Here is a 22,758-nt window from a genome sequence, read left to right on the forward strand (position 1 = left end):
TGTTCCGCTTTGGCATCCCAATGCTGTAAAAGTAGAACAGTTCATTTTGCTATGGGCTCTTTGATAAAATCGTTGTCTGTACTCTAAAGATGTTTGGCTGAATTTAAATGATACAGATCAGACAAAGAATTATAGCATGAGGAAAAAGGAGTCAGGGACTAGCTCAGGGAGAAATAAAAACATTGTATAAAACAAAACATATGATTAGAAATCAATCTTTTAAAAGCCGAATGCTTTTTTAGAGTTATCTGCTGACAATTACAAATATCAAAACTTATCATTGATTCTTTGTTTCCTATCTATTGGAGAAAATTATACTAGTGGTTAAATATCAGCAGTTTTCTTGCCTAGATTTCAGAAGGTTTTCAACAATCAGTCTTCTGTGAATCAAAACTGAATTTGGAATGAAGAGCGATTTGTCTGGGGAGGACAATAGTCTAGATCTTATCAGACAATTGTGGGTTCATAGTCTGGCTTTGAGTTTTTTCTTAAAGGGGTTACACTGAAATCAAATGAGGGACATCCTCCTAGCAACTTCATCTTTGTCAGAGTTGCAGAGCCCAGAACCAAACCATGCTCTGGGACTCTGTTTGCCCTGATTCTTCCAAAGGGGGGTAACTTGCTTTCTGCATTCCCAAAGCAGTTACAAAAACATCTGGAATTGGGTGTTTCTTTTTAGTTTTTATCCCCATGCAGAGGAGCAAGCAAGGACTCACAGGGAAAGGCCAAGGGGACAGTGGCTGACTTTAGAAGTTTAGAAGTGGGAAAAGGGAGGTCCTGGGATGTTGACATGCTTCTCTCAGGCTCCATGATGACCACCATCCAACAATCATGCCATTTTCTGAAGCAGCACCCATGTTGGCAATGTCTCCGTCTCACAATCTAGACTCCAAGGAATGCCGTGGGTGATCCATGAATCTCAGTGATGAGACTCACTGTGCTCATCACTATGTCCTGCTGTAAAATAACCTCTTCATCTAAATTCAGAGAACAGGAGATTTTCTCTTCTCTGTTAATGCACAAGTCCATCTGTGTCTGTATTGAAGGTGAACATAAAAGAAAAGAAGAACTGATGGGGAGCCCTCCTGGGGTGATGAATGTTCTGGCTCTGTATGATAGAGAGGGCAACTGTGTCTAAGGTAGAAACAAGGAAAATGACTATTTTATCTAAGTGCCATTGTCAGTGAGCATGAACCCCAGAAGGGAAGAACAGAAAGAGCATTTCCCCCAGGGAGTCAGGGGACCTGAGTTCTAGACCCAAGTCTGTCAATAAATGAAGTCATTTAATCTTTCCATGCCTCTGTTTTCTTATCTGTAAAATGAGAATATTAAAGTCACTCCCTTTCAATTCTAAAGTCCTACGACCTTATAGGAAACTTATGTTCTGCTGCTTTAGGAACTCTTCCCTTATGTGTTCCCATACTGTAGTCACTATCATTTCCATTTTGAATATGCTGTAGGGTGCACATTTGGTTTTATAAGTATTTTGACTGCCACAGCATTAGAAATCATGTCTGGGCAGAGAGTGGACTTTGCTACTTTCTTTGATTACTGGTTGGAATTATCAGAGAACCTCTTAAGAGATTACTACAGCCCTTGCCTTTCTCCACATATGCACTTCAGTCTTTTAATAACCAGGGTCCAAAACTCCCTGACCAGTAGTTTTAATTTGCATTAAAAACAGATTTGTTATTTACAGAAGCACAAAGAATTTATGGGACTCAGAGCTGTAGCTCCAGCTTGGATCTCACCTAATCGTAGCCATGGAATCAATTAACAGTTCATCTGTGAAATGTGATAAAATCTTATGAGATACATATTGCCCAATAACTGAGAATGAGATGAAAGTATGCTCCATAATAGTAATGGGACTTCAGGGTTTTATATGTGCCATTGAATAGAGTTCCATTAGGAACTCAGTATTCAGGACGGTCACAAAAAAAAGAAAGAAAAGAAAGAAAGAAAAAGAAAAGACACTGTGTCTGAACAGATGATAGGGTATTGAGTAATAAACCTGGCCAGCCACTCCTGCTTTGATTAGTTTCCAACACCCCAGAAAAGGGGGCTATTTAAGTGTTCTTGTTTGTGGCAAATGAGCTTGTGTGGCTTGGGGTGGGTGAGGGTAAGAGGGAAAGATTGAGTTCAGAGCTAAAAATTGCTGCAAAGCTAGTGCCTCCAAGGAGGGCTGCTTGGGAGGCCTGGGAAGTCGGCTACACAGTGAGGTTCCATGGGGTAGGTCTTAGTAATATCTAGAAATCTACTCTGGAAAATCTGAGTTCTTTTCTGATCAGATTGGAGATTGTTTCTCAAGATCAGAGGTGATTTTTCATCCAAACATTGCTAGTTTCACAATTATATCTATTTTTGTTTGTTGGTAGATTATGTCTTTATATGGTATCAAGCATCTAAATGTAACTCTCTTAAAGATCATATAGTCTGAGTCTCCTATTGTACCCTTGAGAAAATTGAGTCATAGATACTGAGGGTTCAATGCAAGATAACAAAGCCAGAGTATGCCAGAAAACAGATAGAACTGATTTTCCTTGAAACATTCAGCAGTTTAGTTGTTCCCAATGGACATCTACCTGACTACTACTAATGCTATTGAGTCAGTATATCATCAGTCTTGTAGTCATTAAACACAAAATGAAGAGCAGGTAAGCGACATGGATTTGAGATGAAGAACAAACTCAAGAAGTTTAACATACATACTTCTTTGGATTATATGTGCTATTTTTAATAGATATAAGAAGTTTCCCCAATCAGGTTGTACTTATTGACAAATCAGTTTGGACAAATTAGTTTTCTGAGGCTTAGGGTATACTATAGTAGCCACGAGCCAGAACTCATCTTTAGAGAATAGGTGTGTGGCAAGCTACCCGCTTTCCCACACCCCGGTGGGTTTGGGTATTGACAGTTTCTCATCGTCTACCTCTCTCCATTTTTTCCCCTTACCTGTTGCAGTTTTGAGACAACAGTAGGATATTTTGGAATGAAGCCAAAGGCCGGTGAGAAGGAGATCACACCGGGCTACGTGTTTATGGTGTGGTATGAGTTCTGCAGTGACTTCAAGGCTATTTGGAAACGGGAGAGTAAAAACATCTCTAAAGAAAGGTAAGGTACTAAAAATCCTCAGGCATTAATTTCCAACCCAACAAAGTGTGTATATTCCACACACGCCCATGTTTTCTTTTGGATCAAGTGGACATCCAGGAAGGATTATTGCCTCAGGGTTCCTAGGGCAATTGGGAGAAAGCTTGCTGTCCACACAAGCAGATACGCTTATACAATCTGATAAGTTACACTTTCTTAACCCCTCCTAATTACTAGCTAGCAAATGAAAGGAGAGTTGTGCTAATTTGCAACAGATTGCTTCTCTGTGTATTTTCATGTCCACCCAACCTAAATGAGGCAGCCTCGCCGTCGCAGACAGTACAGACAAATAAAAGTGAATGCTTTTCCCATTAATATACTGAACTTGCATCAAAGGGAAATCTCCGAGGCTCAGGCCACACTTCACACAGTGTTGAAGCCCCGCGCTGGATTTACAGCGTCACTTCTGACTCCCCGTATCCTGCTGAGGACATCAAACTGCACACCGCTCAGCCTCCTTGCAGCCTCCTGATTTTATTAGTTGGGGGTAGAAGAAAAAAAATTGGCCCTGAATATAGGCTGTGTGTGTGTGTGTGTGTGTGTGTGTGTGTGTGTGTGTGTTCGTGTGTTCATGTGTTCATTCTCTCTAGAGAGACTGACATTGGCCCTGTTTATCAAAAAAGAAATTATTCTTGTGATTAGGCTGCTGCTATCCTGTAAAGGGTGACATGGATTTAGACTTCCACTAGCTCTAGAAGAACAGATGTATGAGAACATCATTCAGAATGGCCTGGAAGGAGAAAAAGTTCCACAAAACAAAGGAGACAATTCATTTAATTATAGAAGCTATATCTCACATAACAGTGAGACCTAAAATGCCATAATTTCTGTTCTTCACTTTGTAATCAAAGAAAAGTATACATCCCATATTCTTAAACATGCACAAAACTTATACTAATGTTTGACCTTTAAGCACTATTTTAAGATCATTGTTTTTAAGACTTCTAAAATTTTGAGATTTTTTTACCCGATATTAATGAGTCTCTAAATATTTTCTCAAGGAATCTTTTTTAAAAAAGCCATTCTTTCCAAGGAAGTCAAAGAGCTTTAAGAATGTTTATCAATACTGGGGCTGTAGCTTATAGCTCAGAGGTAGAGCACTTGTTTAGCATGCATGAGGCCCTGGAATCAATTCTTAGCTCCACCAAACAGAAAAAGAAAGAAAAAGAAAAAAAAAACAGTTTATTGACATGTCTTTCCATAATTACCTCTTTGGGAATATGGGAATTAAACTGGGTATATTTATCATTTAGATAAATCAAAGAGAGAAAATTTAAATCTATAGCATGGCAGGATAAGTATGGTTGACAATAGTTTCACTTTTCAAAATAGCTAGGAGAGAGAATTTTGGATTTTCTCAACAAAGAAATGATGAATGTTTAAATTGACAGATGTTGCAGTTACCCTGACCAGATATTACACATTGTGATACATGTATGAAATATCACACCACCCCCCTAAAAAATGTAATTATGGACCTCATAAAATCTAGAAAAGTCAAGGGGTATGTTAAAAATGGGTTGTTGACCACATTATGAAAAACATTCTAAAATTCTTGGCACCCAATAATGCTTATCTGCTTATCTAGCCCTTAAAAGTAAGCTAAAATTAACTTCAACAAAATCGATTCTTAATGAGAGTGGTAGAGTGAGCTCCTCTTCCTGTTTCAACAGGCTGGCAGTGGGCCCACTGGCTCTCCAGGTCCACACAAGAAGGCTTGGATCCCAGCAATGGGTTCTGAATGTACAGCTTTTGATAAGGAATTAGCATGTCCCATTTTGAGCATAGTCCTTAGTGAATTTGTCCTTCAAGTTTTAAAAATGGTCCAAAAAAATAATAATAATAAACAAAAAAAAAACAGCAGAGAGGGTAATGGATTTCGTTTCATGTTAATAATCTTCTGTTGAAATACTGAATTGTATTCTAAATTAAGAAATTTCCCCTATCAAAGAAGTTAGACCAAACTAATTGTGGGTGGTATCTAGCCATCTTCAGAATGACTTTTTCTCTGATTCCCCACCATCGCATTTTCAGAGTAGCTTCCTGGGTACAGCTGGTAAATTGCCTGTTTCACACTCTGTAAACCAACACCTTTAAAGGGTCACGACTTCACAAGACCCTTTTCAGTTCTCATTTAGCAGTTTCAGGGTCTCTTCTTTCTAGCCATGCTTTGTGAGATAGATCACCAAGGTTTCCCACCTAAAGCAACATCTCTGAAAGCTAATGACAGCTTACAAAATATTTTTGGAAGCAACTTGTTTGGAAAAATCTATTAGTAAGGAAACAATAGCACATTATGTATATTCCTGTTCGACCAGTTAAAGTGATTATCCAGTTAAAGTGATCACCCAGGTTTTCTTGTGAGGTAAGAATTTTTTTCTTTTTTTTGTCTTTCTATCTGCTAAGGATTTTAGCTTTCAGACTCTTACAATCATATATTCATTAGGACAAAATAAGCAAAATAATTTAAATTTTTCTATTATAATTAAACAGGAAACAATGTAATTACTTTGTTTTGACATTTATTTAATGATATTTGATATTTTTATTTTGATTAATCATTCCCCAGAAATTCATGAAGTCCCAACAATACTGAATGTCAAGAGGTAACATAACATCATCCACAAGAGTAGTACAAAGACATTCTGAAAAACTAAATTCTTAACCAAATGAACCTGACATCATATAGCTATTAGGGGGGGAAAATGTAGTTTGAATCCCATCAGATTATTTTTAAACATGTTTGAAAACCACTCTGGAAAGCAGTATAGAGATTCCTCAAAAAACTAGTAATAGAACCACCATTTGACCCATCTATCCCACTCCTTGGTATATAGCCAAAGGATTTAAAATCAGCATATTACAGTGAGACAGCCCCATCAATGTTTATAGCAGCTCCATTCACAATAGCCAAGCTATGGAATGAACTTAGTGCCCACCAACAGATGAATGGATAAAGAAAATGTGATATGTATGTACAAAACAGTATTACTCAGACATAAAGAAGAAAGACTTTATGACATTTGCTAGTAAATGGATGGATCTGGAGACTATCATGATAAGTGAAATAAGCCTGTCCTCAAAGCCAAAGGTTGAATATTTTCACTTGATATGTGAAAGCTAACCACAATATGGAGGTAGAGAGGAAGAATAGATATTCAGTAGATTAGACAACAGGGAAAGAAGGGAAGGGAGAGGAGAGGAGATAGGAAAAGGAAAGACAGTGCAATAAATCCAAATAATTTTCCTGTGTACATACATATATGAATACACCATAGAGAATCCTACTATTGTTTATATCCATAAGAATGGGGAGATATAGATATAGATATAGATATAGATATAGATATAGATATATATTCATTCCATGTTTGTGTAATTATATCAGAATGAATTCTACTGTCTGTATAACTAAAAAGAATCAAAAAAGTAAATAAATAAATAAAAGGAAGTCATCTAAAAGCTAAGAAATCTTTTGGGAAAATGAAATCAGTAATAGTATTTTGTAAAAGAAAATGATGTTTTGTTTAAACTCTATTTCCAAATGAAATTAAAGTATTGAAAACAATTTTAGGCCATGTGAGGTTAACTTTAGGTTAAATAGAGAATGTTTACTATTTTGTCTGCTTAGCGTGACTTCCATGCATATGCATTAGCTTGGTGCAAAGTTGAGATAAATTTATCTCCAAACAAGGCAACAGCTGCCCCTAATAAAAGCAGGAGGAATCTATAGACACAAAAATGACTTATGAAAACTTCCAATATTCCTGTCCCTTTTGAGTGAGCAATAAACTATATCATTAAACTGGTGTCAGGCACCACTCTGGTTGAGTAGAAGAGATAAGATATTCACTGGGACATGGTTTTTCTGTCAATTAACTATCACTAGAAGAGCAATCTACTGTCTGTTGTATGTTCATAGCATCAAATTTTCCTTTTAATTTAGGATCGTCTTAGGCAAAAGTGCAAACTCCTGTATCCAGACACAAATCCAGAAGCCCCTAAACCCCAGACTTTCAGTCTGTGCCCACCCAGTCATTGTACTACCCCATTAACAAGACTCATCCTCCAGGGAAGCATACCAGTCCCTTCTCTTATTCCTTCTGAGTATAGGTAGTGCCCATCAGTGAAAAAGAAACCTCTACCTCTAGTGAACAGAGTCAAAAATCAACATTTTAACCTTTCACTCTGCCATTAATTTGCTTCACCATCGTGGGCCATTTACTATGTAGGACCCAGTTGTCCCTATGATGAAATGTATGCATTAGGATGAGACAGGAACTAAATGTTAGCTCTGATCTCTTCTAGCTCAAAGCCCCTATGAATCTATCAATCTAGAAAGGACTTTTTCTAATAGATTGAGGACCTCCATCTTTAATTTTTAAGATAATCCCTCTCTTTGCTCTTGAACTCATTAGGAACTATATTGGAAGACATTCAAGCCAAGGTCTGACAGATGAATGGGGGAGAGGTTGGAAGCTGTCACTGCCCTCTTTAAATTGGTCAGTGTCTACAATTACATTGCCTCTCTCCCCTAGTTCTTTATGTAAAATATTTATGTTGATCTTGAGGATCACATATTTTTAATTAAACTAACACAAAAAAAATATTTTCCTCTGCTCATTCACATCCAACAATGCATTTGGTGGTATATTATAGTTCCTCAAGACTGTATTTTAAGCTTGAAAGCAGCTTTTCCTGAGTTTTACCTTCTTATATACTGTTACATTTGTGTCTCTTAATATTTAAACATTCAGTGAATTTTTAGCACATTCTTTTCTTCCACTATGTATCAACAAATTTTATCCAAGTATATGCATGATGGCAAGGAGGTAACCTAATTCTTGCTGCTACCTTTACGGTATATTCTTTATCCCTTTTCTGCCTATTACGATTGTTTTAGCTATTTAATTCCTCTGGGTTATAGATATATTTATATCTTATAAGATATTTCATCATTTATAAAATATTAAGACTGCTTCCACAAATGCCCATGCATACACACAAACCACTCCCACCCCCACAAAATGAGCTATGAATTTGCAAAAGGTGAAGAAGGCCCAGGGGAGTCATGACTCCAGGAATAAAGTCTGGGCAAATAATTTACCCTGAGCCAAAACAAACTTTTTAAAAGTGCTATTTAAAAAACCCATAATGGGTAAATAATGAGTGGATAAGAAGTTTGGTGAATTTTAGGTGAAATGCAAATAAGAAATTTCATTATGTACATAGCCATAATATCTATAATTTACACCATGGGGGAATGGATAGTTACTTTGTTATTTTAGTGCAGCTAAATACCAACAGGAATGTTGTTTTAAGTATATTTTGTGCAGCTATTATGGTTAATTATGTGACTGCCATTGCCTGGACAGCAGATAGTTCCAGGCTGTTTGGGGTTATCCCAAGGGTGGTTCTGAGAGCTCCCTACTGCTTGGGTTGCTGTAGGACCAAGAGTTTAGAACTTAGTATGGTCACCCCTCAACCCACAAAAGGGCCATTGAGCACAGGACAGACATTGCAGGTATTTCATGTCTTTGCATGATATAGTTATTTCTGAAAAAAAAACTCCCTAAACTAAAATATTTATGTATTGAATTCTGCTTTCCTTCTGACCTCTATACATGACCATTTCACTAACAAGTGACTTTCTTTTCCCTAACCTTCCATTATGTAATGAAATGGTTTATATACACCTAAATGCTAAGAAGTTTCTTATTTTAAAGGGATTTCTTAATAATATAAATGATCACCCTCTAGTTAATTGGCAAAACTTTGAATTTTCCTAAGTCCCATTTGAAAATAGTTCTGTGCAAGTACACAAACAGTAAATGCCCCCAAAGACCTTACTTATGAATACAATTATCATAATGACAAAAATAAAACCCACTTGTTAGTTTCCCAAGCAAAAATTTTAAACTGCCTCCTTACAACTAAAAATATTCCATGAACAAGGAGAGTATACATACTAAAAAATGTTAAGAATTGTAAAATCCTTGATTTTTAAAACAAAACACTCCTCTTGACCATCCTTCCCCTGGAAGCTATCTTTTCCTTTCCCTTCTCACTTTTAGGAGAATGGTTTATATTCATTTCCTCACCACACCCTCTCTCCTATATCTATAAGGATAAAGTCCTGGCTTCCAAAACAAGGACCAAAATAACTGTCATTTAAGGGACAAATTAATTTTTCTTTGCATAACAATCTGTGTAAGGAGTTTAGATGTCAGGGGCCCAGTTTCCCTTTCTCTTGTGGCATTATCTCTAGTCACAAGGCTGAATGAAGATGGCACATGTAGTGTCCACCACACTCCTGAGTTCCAGGCGGGGCAGGGGAGAGCACACCCTGTGCTTTCAGCAGAATGAGCTGGAAAGTGCTTATGTCTCTCCCCGATTTAGCCCATTGGGGAGAACTTTGTCTTATGAACATATACAACAGAGACTAAGAAGTGCAGGCTTAGCCAGGAGCCATGTGCCCAGCTAAAGTCTTGTGGGTTCTGTTACTGAAGGAAGCAAGAGAATGGCATGTTGATATCATTGGAGCCTTTACCACATTTCATAATTGCAAAATCAAATGGCTAACCCAGCTGCTGCTTATGTTTGATGATGCTGGTAGTTTTTTCTATCTTGAAAGGCCTCGTTTCTGATAGTATACTTAGGCTTTCTTTCTGTAAAGGTGACTGCCCCTCTACCTCCTTCATTAACTTCTCTTTTTCATTAATTCCTTAAGGGTGGACCTTTTGCAAGGTTCAGGTCTCCTTTCTTCCCTCCACCCTCACCCTCTCTCAACAATATTCACAGCTTTGCCAAGACCTTTCAAGTATTCCTATCCAGAACTGACCTCCTTTCTAAATTTTAGGTAAATCTCCTGTTGCACACTGGGACATTGCTAAAGATGCCCAACCCTCATCTGCACTTCATCATGTCCCCGCTAGAAGTCATTCTGTCTCAACTGAGGCCCAACCCTCTTAGGTTCCCTAACTTACACTGTCCTCCTCATAGTAACAAAAGACAGGCAAGAAACCCAAATCATCTTCAGTGCTGCGAGATTCATTTTCCACCTCTTGCTGACACTTCTCAGTTTTGCTCCTCTGAGGTCATTCTTCCTTGTCTTAGATTCACAGTGGCTCTGTCTTAACTCAAGACCTCGTCATCTCACACCTGGGATATTGAAACATCCCTGTAACTGTTTTCTGTGCCTAGAGGTTTTCTATTTCCTCTTTGTCCCTTAACATTGCATCTAGCTAGCTTTCAAATCAGAAATTAGACTGTATCAATCTCTGTAAGCATATTCTGTTGATTCCCATTGCTTATGAAATAATGAGATGAGAAATAGCTATGTTTGATACTTTCATTCATTAATATTTTGAGTCCTCACAGCAACCCTAAAGGATAAGGATGAGAGAATAAATGAAAAGGCATAGTTTCACGAATAACCAATTCGAATGAGGATAAAATCCTAGGGGGATTTTGTTTTTTGTTTTTGACACTAAAGCTTGAGCTCTTTCAAGTAGTCCATATTCTTTCCCAAGTTACAGCTGACCCTCCAAGAACCTGCCTCAACCCACTTTGCAGCCTCATTTCCTATCCACATCCTAGTATAATGACTACTTTCTGGTTCTCCCACCTGTGCCTTCTTGCTTTGTGTTCTTATTAGATAATTTCTTCACTCTGCATCATCCCTGGCTATTTTCTGATCAGGACAACCTCCCCCACAGCCTTGGGATTCACTGCTGTGCCATTTCCTCTAGAAATTGTCCAAAATCCTCCTACGAAGAATTACCTTTTCCCTGGTCTTTGGATAGAATGTTTTTCTTACCACTCTTTAGCATTTAACTCATTCCAACCTGTTATTTTAGCCATTTGGTGTGTCTCCTTCCACCTCCAGGATGTGAGATTGTTCTCCATTGTATCTTCTATGGTGTGTTCTCCAGCATAGGGCTAGAAACAGGTTTATTGACATAGAGAGGGCTTCACAGCATGGTCAATCAGTAGCAAGTGAGCACTGGAAATCCCGGGTGGTATGAGAGTTTGGAGGATAAAATGATGCAAAGGAAATGTAGAAGCTAGAGAGGACTTTGGAAGGATATTTAGCTATAAAAAGGATACCCTCAGCAGGGCGTTGAAGGGAAACACAGAAGCCAGTAGGGAAATGTTGGAGATCAACAGCTCACAAACCTGCCAGATCTTCAGAACCACTATAAATAGATCCACTGAATCAGAACCCCAGAGGTTGGAATCTAGAAATCTGTGGTTTTAGAAGTTCCCCACAAGGATGGCAGAGCAAGAACATTTGTGCTTGGTTGTCTCAATAAATGCCTTGACTCCACTGCCTCTCTGTCTAAATGTACAGAATTAACTTCAGAAGTGGGAGAAAGGAGGACAACTTACCTTACCTTATCTTACCCTCAGCCAAGTTTAGGGACTAGACTTTGGTGATCTGGTATCTCTTAATTTCCTGCAGTTTTAGGTAGGAAACGAGCTACAGATTGATAAAACAGATAAATTCAACTACTTTGAAAAGGAAGAGATGAGAACATTCTAGAAGGTCACATTGCTTGGAGGAATCACATAGTATGATTTTTGGAATCAGCCTAACTAAGTGCCCTCTTTTTGGTGGGTCCTTCTCTGAGTGCTTTGTCTACCGTGGTTTCTGGTGTTTGCATACTTCTGGAATATAAATCCTAGAAGATAAGTACAATGCCTTCTACTAATTTGTTTTCTCACCACTAAATTTAAACACAATCTTCAAAAATATCTGTTAACACATTCTTTTAAAATATCTAGTATGTCTTAATTGATATATAAGCTATGAAACTATTTCTGTAAGACTTTAATGTACTATTCACAGACTGCTTCATTTATTTTTCTCCAATCTCTGGGAGCTCTCTCTCTCCTCCAAAACTATGGGTGTTTATGGAGCCTCCAATTTTGGCACTTACTGATTTGTTTTTAATTCTTTAGGTAATAAACATTTTATTTCTTAAGTAAATTGTAGGATCCTAGAAGATAAGTACAATGTCCCTCTGTTTCCTTATGCATAGTAGGTGCTCAATATTTTTTGAACAAATAAATGACCATTATGTTTTCTTTTGCCATGTTGAAACTGATTATGAGATTTGCTGTCTGCTGTAGAGAGATGAGACACATTATTTATTTGGATTGTGGTGGTGGAATTCCTCAAATATATCCCACGTGGGTCACTTTTGCCCAAGAATCAAAAAATCTTAATAGCTTTGTTAAAGAGAATAGACATGTTCAGAACAAGAAAGATTAGTTGATGGGGTAAAACAATCACCTTCTCTGTTCTTGATTGCATTACTTTCAATTTGTTTAAAAAAAATAGAAAAAAAAAAAAAAAACAAGGAGGTGAAGATCCCTGGGATTTATTGTTGTGCCAAGCCTCAAACCTCTTTGGAGCTCAAATCAGGACCTTAGAGAGCATCTGTCCACACTCTATTTCTCTAGCTTGGCAGAGAGCAATGGAAACCCAAAGTAAGTCTCCCGCATTCAGCCAGAATATTTCTAAATTACTTATCTGTGAGACTCTTGACAGCTCCTGCCTTGGGCAGAGATGCACAGAGGGGGCTGCCTGGGTAGTATGATTTGAGGGGCGCCAGGAAGGCTCCCTGTTCCAGACAATCTCCCCTGCTTCCTCCCCTTTTTGTTCTAGTCACTGTTCAAACAGGCTCTGATCAGTGTGAGTTTTTGGTGAGACTCCTTAGGTGGTACAGGGTTCAAAAGGAAAAGGGGAATCAACATCAGCAAGCACAGGCATGTCTTCATTATCAGCATTGGAACTGTCTTCCAAAGACGAGCTGTGCACTTCCATTTCATTTGCAGGTTTATAACACAGAGCCGCCCTCACTTTTCCAAGCTGTCTCCCAGGCCCTCTTCCCAAGTGAGGAGAGGCAGTGCTGTTACCTTTCACTCTGCACCTAGATCTCGGGGTCGGCTCAGAGTGTTATGTCTACCAAGTGCAGAGTGATTGGCTTTAACTGATCAGGCATTCCAGGGCAAGTCCAGCCCCCCTCCACTTCCACTCCCCTGTGGCCTGGAGGAGAAGCTCTGCAAACGGAAGCAGCCTTTGTTCTGCAATTAATCACTCCAAGTCAAAGTATGTTTGGGTACTACAAGTGATAACCCACCAAAACTACCAAGTGGCTGATTTGTGTAACTGCTGAAATTCAGTCTCCAAAAGGACTTCCTTAGTTGAAAACAGAAAAATATCTTACTGAGGAATGGGGTGTGGAAAATTGTCAGATTTAGGAAGTAGAAACGATGGGCTCATTTATCATGGAATAACCTTTAGACGATAGATCCTGATGTGTGAGCAGCTCAGTCTTCTAAGCCTACGGCTTGTATTTCGTTCCTGCTGGTCTGTCTTACCATGACAGCCCGCGAGGCTGACCTGGGGGGCATGAGAGTAGAGGGGAAAGAGGTAGCCAGGGTCAAGGGTCAGGCTCTGAGGAGAGAATGGGCCTAGAAGAGTGTGCGTCCATCTAAGTATGTGGCCCTGTTTGCCTGCCTGAGATAAGTGGATTGAGCGTTACAGTGTTTCATATTTGTCTATGGCCTTTTTCTGAGTTTTATTTTCTTGCCCTTTGGAAATGTTCCAGATAGACTAGTCAGTGATGTTTTTGTCAGCTCCTACAGTGGGAGAGAAATTTCCCTTTACATTGAGGAGCTAATGAAATTGTGTTTGTTTTTTTAAGTTGTTGATGAACCTTTATTTCATTTATTTATTTATATGTGGTGCTGAGAATTGAGCCCAGGGCTTCCCACATGCTAGGCAAGCGCTCTACCACTGAGCCACAACCCCAGCCTGAGTTTGGTCTTCTTGTGGTTTTCTTTTTCACTGACAGTAGAGAGTGACTTGACTTATTCTTTTGACTTTCATAACTATAACCGTGGCCTATGGTGGAAATAATCAGAATTCAGAAATGCCTAGTTGAGTGAATTCTGTCAGGAAGGGTAGAAATAACAGCAAGTCCCCACAGCCCCTGGCAGGTCTCCATGATTGCACTTATTTAGAACTGAACCTGGACATTAGTCCCTTCTCCTGTGGCTACCGAGGAATAAATTGACTCAACAAACTGGTGGCCGTACTTTATTGTTAACTTATAGGGTATTGAAAGACCTTAATGAACTCCACAGGGCAACTGAGACATAGCCAGATGTAGCCATGTCTTCCTCAAAGCACATTACAGCCTCTGTGATGTTAATATCATCTATGTTTTAAGTAATCCTTATAAGGAAAGTATCAACTTGTTGCCCAATCTCCTCTGTCTGAAGAGCCATAATTCATATTATAGTGAATTTTCTGAGGCAACAAAGTCCCTCTACTCCTCCCTAAAATCTGTAAGGTGCTCCTTGTGCTATGGTCTATTGTTACTTAGTCCTGGGTTGCAAGAAAATTGTTGTGAAAAGAAGTGAATAGGAATTTGGTGAATCATCTCTGCAGTTGTTTATACCCCTTCTCTGACTTTTTATTCTAAAGGAGACCACAAGAGTATCATCATTTGCTTGTAGAAGACACTGGCCCTAATAGGGATTGCACAACCATCCCTCGTAGATTAGGCAGACTGGCAAGTCATTTATTTTACAGGTGCTAGGAGGTACCTTTCCACTTCATACATAAAGACCTCTCCACCTTTCAAAGGGCCCTAGATCACAATCAACTGGGCCGGTGATGAAGACATGTTTTTTACAAATGTGGCTCATGGTGTTCCTGCGTGTATTTCAAAATAGTCATGAGTTCTTGATTTCGTTAGAAAGGTTCTAGGTTCAGCTCTCTTTACCTTTGAGGATGAATCTTGTGGTATAGTGGCTTGGACATTGAGCTTTGGCCATTGTGCTTTTTAGGGAGCTTAGGTGCTCTCTGTGGCATGCTAAGAGGTCCATTTCTATGAGGGTTGGCAACAGAGCACATTCTGCCCATTCTCTAGACCATTTTGACCTGCTTCTTTAGTGAAGAGTGATACTAAGTTCCTAAAAGAGACATACATCACAGCTGATCTGATGTCTTGCTTTTCCTGGCACATGCTTCATGAACCATGTTCCCCCAGTGCCTCCCATTTCTTTACCTTCACCCACCGGTGTTTCCAAAGTCATTGACACTGAGAGCCATGGAGGAAGCGTGTGGTCTGTGTCATGCTGTGAGTGATGTCTTCAGGTCACACTACTGGAGGGCTGGTCAGGTTTCCTCTTTGAAGTTTAGTAGCACAGTGATGGTGTCGTACTTAACTCCATTTGTGCTCATCCCCATCTGTCCTCACATACCTGACTGTGACAGTTTGCCAGAGGTCCGTGATCTCCCAACCTCAGAACACATCTGGAAGGTTATAGGTAGGGGACAGTAGTACTGCCGGCCATGTGTTGACTTTTGTAGATTTAATAGTTATTAGATCCCCAAATCTGGAATCTGATAGCTGTGGCTGTCAGAAGAATCATCCTTTGTGAAGCCTCATCATCCCAAATCCAGTGTCCACCTCCAAGATATCCCTGGACAAATCTTTATGAAGAGGCCTCTGTTGACTGTGGTTCTCCTCAAGAGGGAGGTTGTTTTCCATTCCCCTCTAGGAGCTCCAGTAGGTCCTTTTAAGTTCCATACACAGGAGTTATCCAACTGAAATTAAAATTTAAAAAATATTCTTCTTGTACAAATGAATACACGTTTGAAATTTCAATAGATAAAACAAAACTTTTGTTACTGAAGCAGGACTTAAAAGATGTTATGATTTAAAGGGATCCCTAACTCTTCCCCCTCTCCCTGAAGCTCCTTTGCTTAATAACACCCTTTGCAAGACACTTTGCAGCTAATGCTCTAAGGTCTGAGTTTTGCAGTTGTGTCAGGATGCGAACAGCCCGGACACAGCATTATCCCACTCCCTCAATATCTCATCTCTTTATTGGTTGTTTTTGCTCAATCCTGTTGTCAAAAATGAAGATGCTTCTCTTATTATGCACTTGATGATGACGACCCCAGGGTCTGCTGATACTGATGATGACTTTAGTATCTGATGATTTTAGTATCATAAACCAATGAAATACTGAATATCAAAAGAAAAAATATGGTACTATGTTCCCTCCATCCCATGAATAGTTGGATTCCAAATTAGTTTGGTTTAGCTACAGCCACATAAATCTAGCCTGTAGAGAGCCCAGAGTGTGTTCACCTTTACGCTGTCCCAGAAAACAAGGCTACAATAGTTGGGGGCCTAAACTTCTATGGGAAAGCATGTGACTGAACATTTTAGCGTTCCAGGTGCCTGTGACCACCGCTCTCTGATGGGTTGAAGAAAAATGATGATTTTGTCTATTATCCTGCTCTTTTCAATGCTGGATGGGATCAGTGTTTTCTTGCAGCTTTCTTTATTCTACTTAAAGGCGGAACTCCCACTCCAGGTGATTCTAATATGAAACCAGGCTGCCACCCTTTCACGGCCAGGAGCTTTGGAGCAAACACTGGCAGCAACTACACTTTGCCAGGGCCCCCAACAACTCCTTGGGGGGAGTATAGGCATTGTCATAAGAAAAAGGAGAGGGGATTTTCAAAACTTTCACTGAGCCATTTATGAATTAAGGATAGGTATATTCTTTCTCTAGCATGTTCATATGGGTTTTCCCCCTGTATTTCAGATTTTTTTTTTTTTTTGGAGGAGAGGGCTTGCCATATGACCTTTTTCTTAGGTCAGGGGGTACCGGGAATTGAACTCAGGGGCATTTGACTAGCCACATCCCCAACACTATTTTGCATTTTATTTAGAGATAGGGTTTCACTGAGTTGCTTAGCACATCACCATTTCTGAGGCTGGCTTTAAACTCACCATCCTCCTGCCTCCCCAGCCACTGGGATCAAAGGCATGCACAACTGTGCCCGGGCCTCCCCAATTGGCCTTTACATCAAGTCTAAGTACTTGCCTATTAGTATCCATAGCAACTATGTGTGATATTCTAGAATAAATATTTAAATCAGAAATAAAAATAGGAACAACAGCTGAGCCAGAAACAAAAACAAGTCCATAAACCATTAAGCTAAAGAGGAGGTTGAGCATACATGTACCCGGAAATTGTCTAACCAGCAGATCTTCTTTGATTAGATGCAAAAGATGTTCTTACCTCTTAAGTGAGAAGCTAATTCCAGATGTGGAACAAAGTTATATAACTTCTGTAAATCTCAGTCTCCTGTAGGCAAAGTCATGTGAATACCTTTAGAAATTCTGGAATGTATACATAGGTTGACATGTATAAATTTTTAGTACATTTTGGGTGGCCTTTAGCACCCTTTCTCTTGCCTCATTTAATACTCAATCAGCTCATCGATAACTGGAACTAGGTTCTTAAGTGTTTTTATGGGTTTTTTTCCAAAAGATAAATGCAAAAAGGAATCATTTTACAAGTGAGTATTTACTAAACACTTAAACTGTTGAACTTGAGGAAAAAGTTATTGATGCAGGTCATTCATTAGTCAGGTATTTGCTAAGAACTGACTTCTACAGGGCACAGTGATCGATGTAGAAACAGGGAGGGTCCCAGATATGCCTAAAGCCTGGTCCTTGTCTTCAAGTGGTTCCAATGGTTTAAGGGAAATCAGATACCCAGTTCTGAGATGAAAAGCCCTAAGTGCCTTTAGAGAGTCACAAAGTGCTTTTTCACTCGAGAAAAGAGCAATTACTTCTGACTAAGAGAGATGAAGGAAGCTTTCATGACTTTGGCACTTAAGCTGGGGATAGAAGAATGGGAAGAATTTGAACACATGGAAATGAGTAAGGCAATCATGGAGGGAACAGTGAGAACAAGATGTAGGGGTGAGAAAAGCCATGTACAAAGATAGTAGTTTGGCTGGACTATAAAGCACATGGAGTGAAGTGAAGCAATGGATACATGATAAGTAATCACATGTAATATTTTCTTCAATATTTACATCAGCTATGTTATTTAGGTGTGGTATTATTCCTACTTTTAACAGATGAAGAAATAGAGGCCAAAGGAATTAAGTGATTTATCCAAGGACACTCTGCTAACTAAACTGGCATAGTATTCATGTGCAAACAGATCTGGGTCTGAAAAGGTAAGACAGGCAAACACAGAACAGGGGCAAGTTTGATTGCCAGGCTAAAGAATTTGCATCTTATACTCTAATCCAGGGATTGGCAACCTACAGCCTATGGACCCAATCTAACCACTATCAGTAATGTCAATAAAGTCTTTTGGAACACAGTGTTGCCTGGTCATCATGTATTTTTGTGTGTGACTGTTTTCACACTACAATAACAGAATCTAGGAGTTGCAGCAGAGACTGTATGGCCCATAAAGTGCTTTATAGAAAATATTTGCTAGATTGGAAGTCTTTGAAACTGTGGGAGAAGGGAAGCATTACTAATTGAGACCATCTTCACCTGTAAAATGGATTAGAGGGAACTAGACCTTTCAGAACACTTTCAGTGGTCTGGCCTCTCATTCTTTCATTCCTGGGTCATCAGAGTAGCCTTTCTCCAAGTCACCTGACACTTTAAGTCTTACAGAGGTCAGGCAGGAAACAAAAATGAGTTTAAGAGTGCCAGGTTTGGGCTGGGGATGTGGCTCAAGCGGTAGCGCGCTCGCCTGGTGTGTGTGCGGCCCGGGTTCGATCCTCAGCACCACATACCAACAAAGATGTTGTGTCCGCCGAGAACTAAGAAAAAATAAATATTAAAATTCTCTCTCTCTCTCTCTCTCTCTCTCTCACTCTCTCTTAAAAAAAAAAAAGAGTGCCAGGTTTAAGAAAGCCAACCCTGCAGGAAAGTTGGTAGAGGCCTCTGCTGATCTGGCCGCCCCAGGGCAGCCCATGGTGCTCCTGCCTCTTCTGACTGTTGCTGCACATTGATGTTGCCTGCCTTCCAGCTTTAGAAGCCAGAAATTGAATTCTTATGTGAAATCTCCTGCATTTACAAATGATAGCAACTGAATTCAGATTTATTTAAACCTCCTAAGACTGGTGAAAACTGAATTTAAATTTACTTAAGCCCTTCAAGGTTGATCAAACTGCAACCCTCCCGCTTGCAGTCTTTTCCATCGTAATTGCCAGAACTTAATGAGGGAACTTAATGCAATTCACAATAACAACCCCAGAGTAGCTCCTTCGGCAGGCATGTGACATTTGGCCCACAGTTTTTGAAGTACATTTTGAAAATACAGATAGGTTGAACAGACAGCTTGGCCATCAGTCTCTGGGGGGATCAAAACATTTTTTAAGACTCACCTATATGCTCTGTCTTGTCAACCAATACATATGACAGAGCTAGATTGTCATAATATTTGTTTCTTATTACATAAGTGTGATTAAAAGTAGATGAAAAAAAGCAGCCTGACCCTCTAAACATGATGTAGATGCTAACATTAAGGACATACAGAGGATATAAGTGAGAATTTGTTGGTTTGTATTTTGTAGGATTAGCCTTAAACATTGGTGATGACATATTCACTTGAGATTTAAGGGATTTCATTTTTCCCCATGACCCTTAACACACCTGAATTTTGTAGAGACTAATCATTTGTAATGATTTTTTATTCAATATTTATTGGTCACTTACTACATGTCAAATTCTGTGCAAGATGCTAAGGAAAGACAAACAGTAAGGACTCATCTCCTGCTTTTGAGAAGCTCCAGTCTAGCATGAAAGGCAGGTACCTAAAAATTATCACAGCAAAGTAAGATTCATGAGCCTTGTAAGACAATGCAAAGAAAAGAGCCAAGTGTCAAATCTGTCCAACTGTTACTTTCTTTATGTAACATATGTGCCTCAGGGGGGAAGAATACAGAAAAAAATGTTCAACTTTCTTAAAAAAAATGACCATAAATATCTGGGTGACTCTCAGGTAGAAGTAACCACATAATTGTGAGGTCACATGTTCAAAAACAGCAAATTTTAAGGCAGTGCCAGCAAAGCATCAAACCAAGGGACCCCATGTAACTGCACAGGTTGCATGCCTGTGAAGCTCTGTGAGTTTAGTGTCTTCAAGACACAGGCAATTCTTAAGAAAAGTAAAGAATTTTTCAATAATTTTATTCTATGGGTCTTCTTTTATTCAGCAGTTATGCTATACATGTGTATGTCATCTCTACCAAGGGCTACTGACATGGCAGTAAAATGATAGCCACCTCCTCCAACCTTATGGATCCTATGGTTTCACTGAGAGCTTTCCATGTGATAATTTTTATTACTGCTTCAGTTATGTCTTGACTACCATTTTAGTTAGCATTTTGTTGCCATCACCAACAGACCTCATGAGAACAAGGAACAGAAGTTTATTTTGGCTCACATTTTCAGAGGTTCAATCCATGGTCAGATGACTTCATATCACTGGGCTGAAAGTGAGGCAGAACATCATGGTGGAGGAAAGCAGCTCAAGACATGGCAGCAAAGAAGCAGAGCACCACTCACTGGAGACAAAATATAAACCCCAAAGGCACATCCCCAGTGACCTACCTGCTCCAATCACACCCTACCCTGCCTACCTATGGTTATTGCCCAGTGAATCCATATGAATGGACAAATCCACCAATTAGGTTACACATCTTACAATCATTTCACCTCTGAAAAACTCTTGCATTGTCTCACACATGAGCTCTTAGGGAACGCCGCATATCTAAACCATAACAACTACATTCTAAGAAAAATATTAACAATCCAGTAAGTCTGTTTACTTTTTTGTTGTTGTTTTTAAACATACATTATAAAATCAAAATTTTCAATTTCTACACAAATAAATTTTCTATAAGGAACAAGTTTTATTTTGATTATCAGAAAAACAAAATTCTACTCAAGTTCTATAATTCTTGAAACATTTTATTTGTAATATTTACCTTCAGGATATTTAGAAAAAAATATGAGAAAGAAGCTATAACCTTTGTTTTGAATTTTAAACAGTTCCTCTTATTAATCTGAGAAATTTTTGTCACTTGCACAATGGTTTAGCTTCTAGATATTTATCTGTATGTAGATCAGAAAAATTAAGATGAGTTCTTGGGCTTTCTAAATCTTAAGATAAGAGCATTAGGTGATTTGGTTTGTTTTCAGGGCACAGCTAAATAATATTACTACAAGACAGGACTTATCGAACAGTGCTATGAGACAATGCTATGTGTTTAGTTTGTAGTCAGGATCATACATTCTTTATTCTTTTTTTTTTTTTTCGTACTGGGGATTGAATCCAGTGTGCTTAACCGTTAACCACTGAGCCATATCTCCAGATCTTCAGCCCTTCTTATTTTTAATTTTGAGACAGGTTCTTGCTAAATTGCTTAGGGCCCCACTATATTGCTGAGGTTATATACTCAAACTTGTGATCCTCCTGCCTCAGCATCTTGAGCCACTGGGATTATAGGTGAGAGCCACCATACCCGGCTTGTCAAGCATTCTTAAAGAATTCTTTTATCTGTTGGTGAAAGGCTATACTTTATTGATCACTCAATATATATTATCAGGATGCTAGATGTTATACATTATTTAATACTTTCAATGATATTGTGAGATAGATATTAACTTTCATTTTATAGTGCAGGAATTGAAACAAAAAAAAATTATTAACCTGCCCCAAGTCTTCTAATAACTGGCAGGATTAGAATTAGAATTGAGTATAGATGGTGCTGAAGCTCCTTGGTACTTAGCTGTGTTTTCTCGCTTTCCTTTTTAAAGAGTACCCTGTGAAAGGGAGACATCATAATTGAATGAAAACATTGGAGGAGAGTAGGAAAGAATCACTGAGATCAGAATTGTCCTACGAAGCCTGAAGAACATATGACTTCTTGTAGTCTGCAGAAGAACCATGAGCAGCAGAAAGAGGTTTGCAGTAGGGACAGGACAGTGGGTTGTCTCCCCTCCCTGTGCCTCTAGGTCCCCAGCCACCATCATCACACAGGTCAGAAAGAGTGGTCACAGGGCAATTAACACACTGGAACTGGGAACATGATGCTTAACAGAAGCCCAACAGAACCATCTCTAGAAGAAGAGACTGGGATTCAAAGATGAAAAGGAACTGCAAAAGACAACTCAAAAAAGTATCTTTTTAGTTAGAGACCTGAGAGAGACAGACAGACAGGGACATAGTAACTCCCAATCATTCCACTGGAACTGGGATTAAAGAGTCACTAGGAGGTGCTGTCTTTGAAAAGCAATCTAACTGGAGAGAAGCCAGAAAGAGCTCAGCTGTGGCTCCATGTACAGCACAACTGTCATGGTTGGCAAGTCTCTTCATGGTCAGAGCCTCCAATGTCATCTGACCTGGATTTGATCCATTTAGTGCTTTCTTTTCTTGTTTGGGCATAGTCCCAGTTGTTGCTGCAAATGGAAAAGCTTAGTGGACAGTGTGGTGTAGACTCAAACCTAAGTCAATATTGAGAAATACCGTTCTCAGGGCAGCTTTACGAGCATGAGTATTCTCAGATTATAGAAAACATTACTCATCTTCATTCCGTTTTTGTTTATTTTCTGATGCACAAGTCAGCATGTTGAATTCATTGTAACTAACTTCTGCTTATATGCAGGGAAATTGGTTTGCCAAGTGTGTGTGTTTAAAAGCAAATTGTGTAAAACCAGCCAAGAGCCAAGCCACTTGGCCACA

General features: G+C 39.1%; 1 protein-coding gene across 3 annotated transcripts in view; it reads left to right on the forward strand.

The window, feature by feature from the left end:
* Nucleotides 1–22,758, forward strand: part of Fmn1 (formin 1) — a 368,173-nt gene that overhangs the window by 338,029 nt on the left and 7,386 nt on the right. For all 3 annotated transcript variants that reach the window (XM_026392750.2, XM_026392761.2, XM_026392768.2), the window contains one exon: nt 2,965–3,114. In XM_026392750.2, coding sequence (XP_026248535.2) covers nt 2,965–3,114 — 150 coding nt within the window. The remainder of the gene's footprint in view (nt 1–2,964; nt 3,115–22,758) is intronic.

The sequence above is a fragment of the Urocitellus parryii genome, chromosome 6, assembly GCF_045843805.1.
Source record: "Urocitellus parryii isolate mUroPar1 chromosome 6, mUroPar1.hap1, whole genome shotgun sequence".
Taxonomy (NCBI): domain Eukaryota; kingdom Metazoa; phylum Chordata; class Mammalia; order Rodentia; family Sciuridae; genus Urocitellus; species Urocitellus parryii.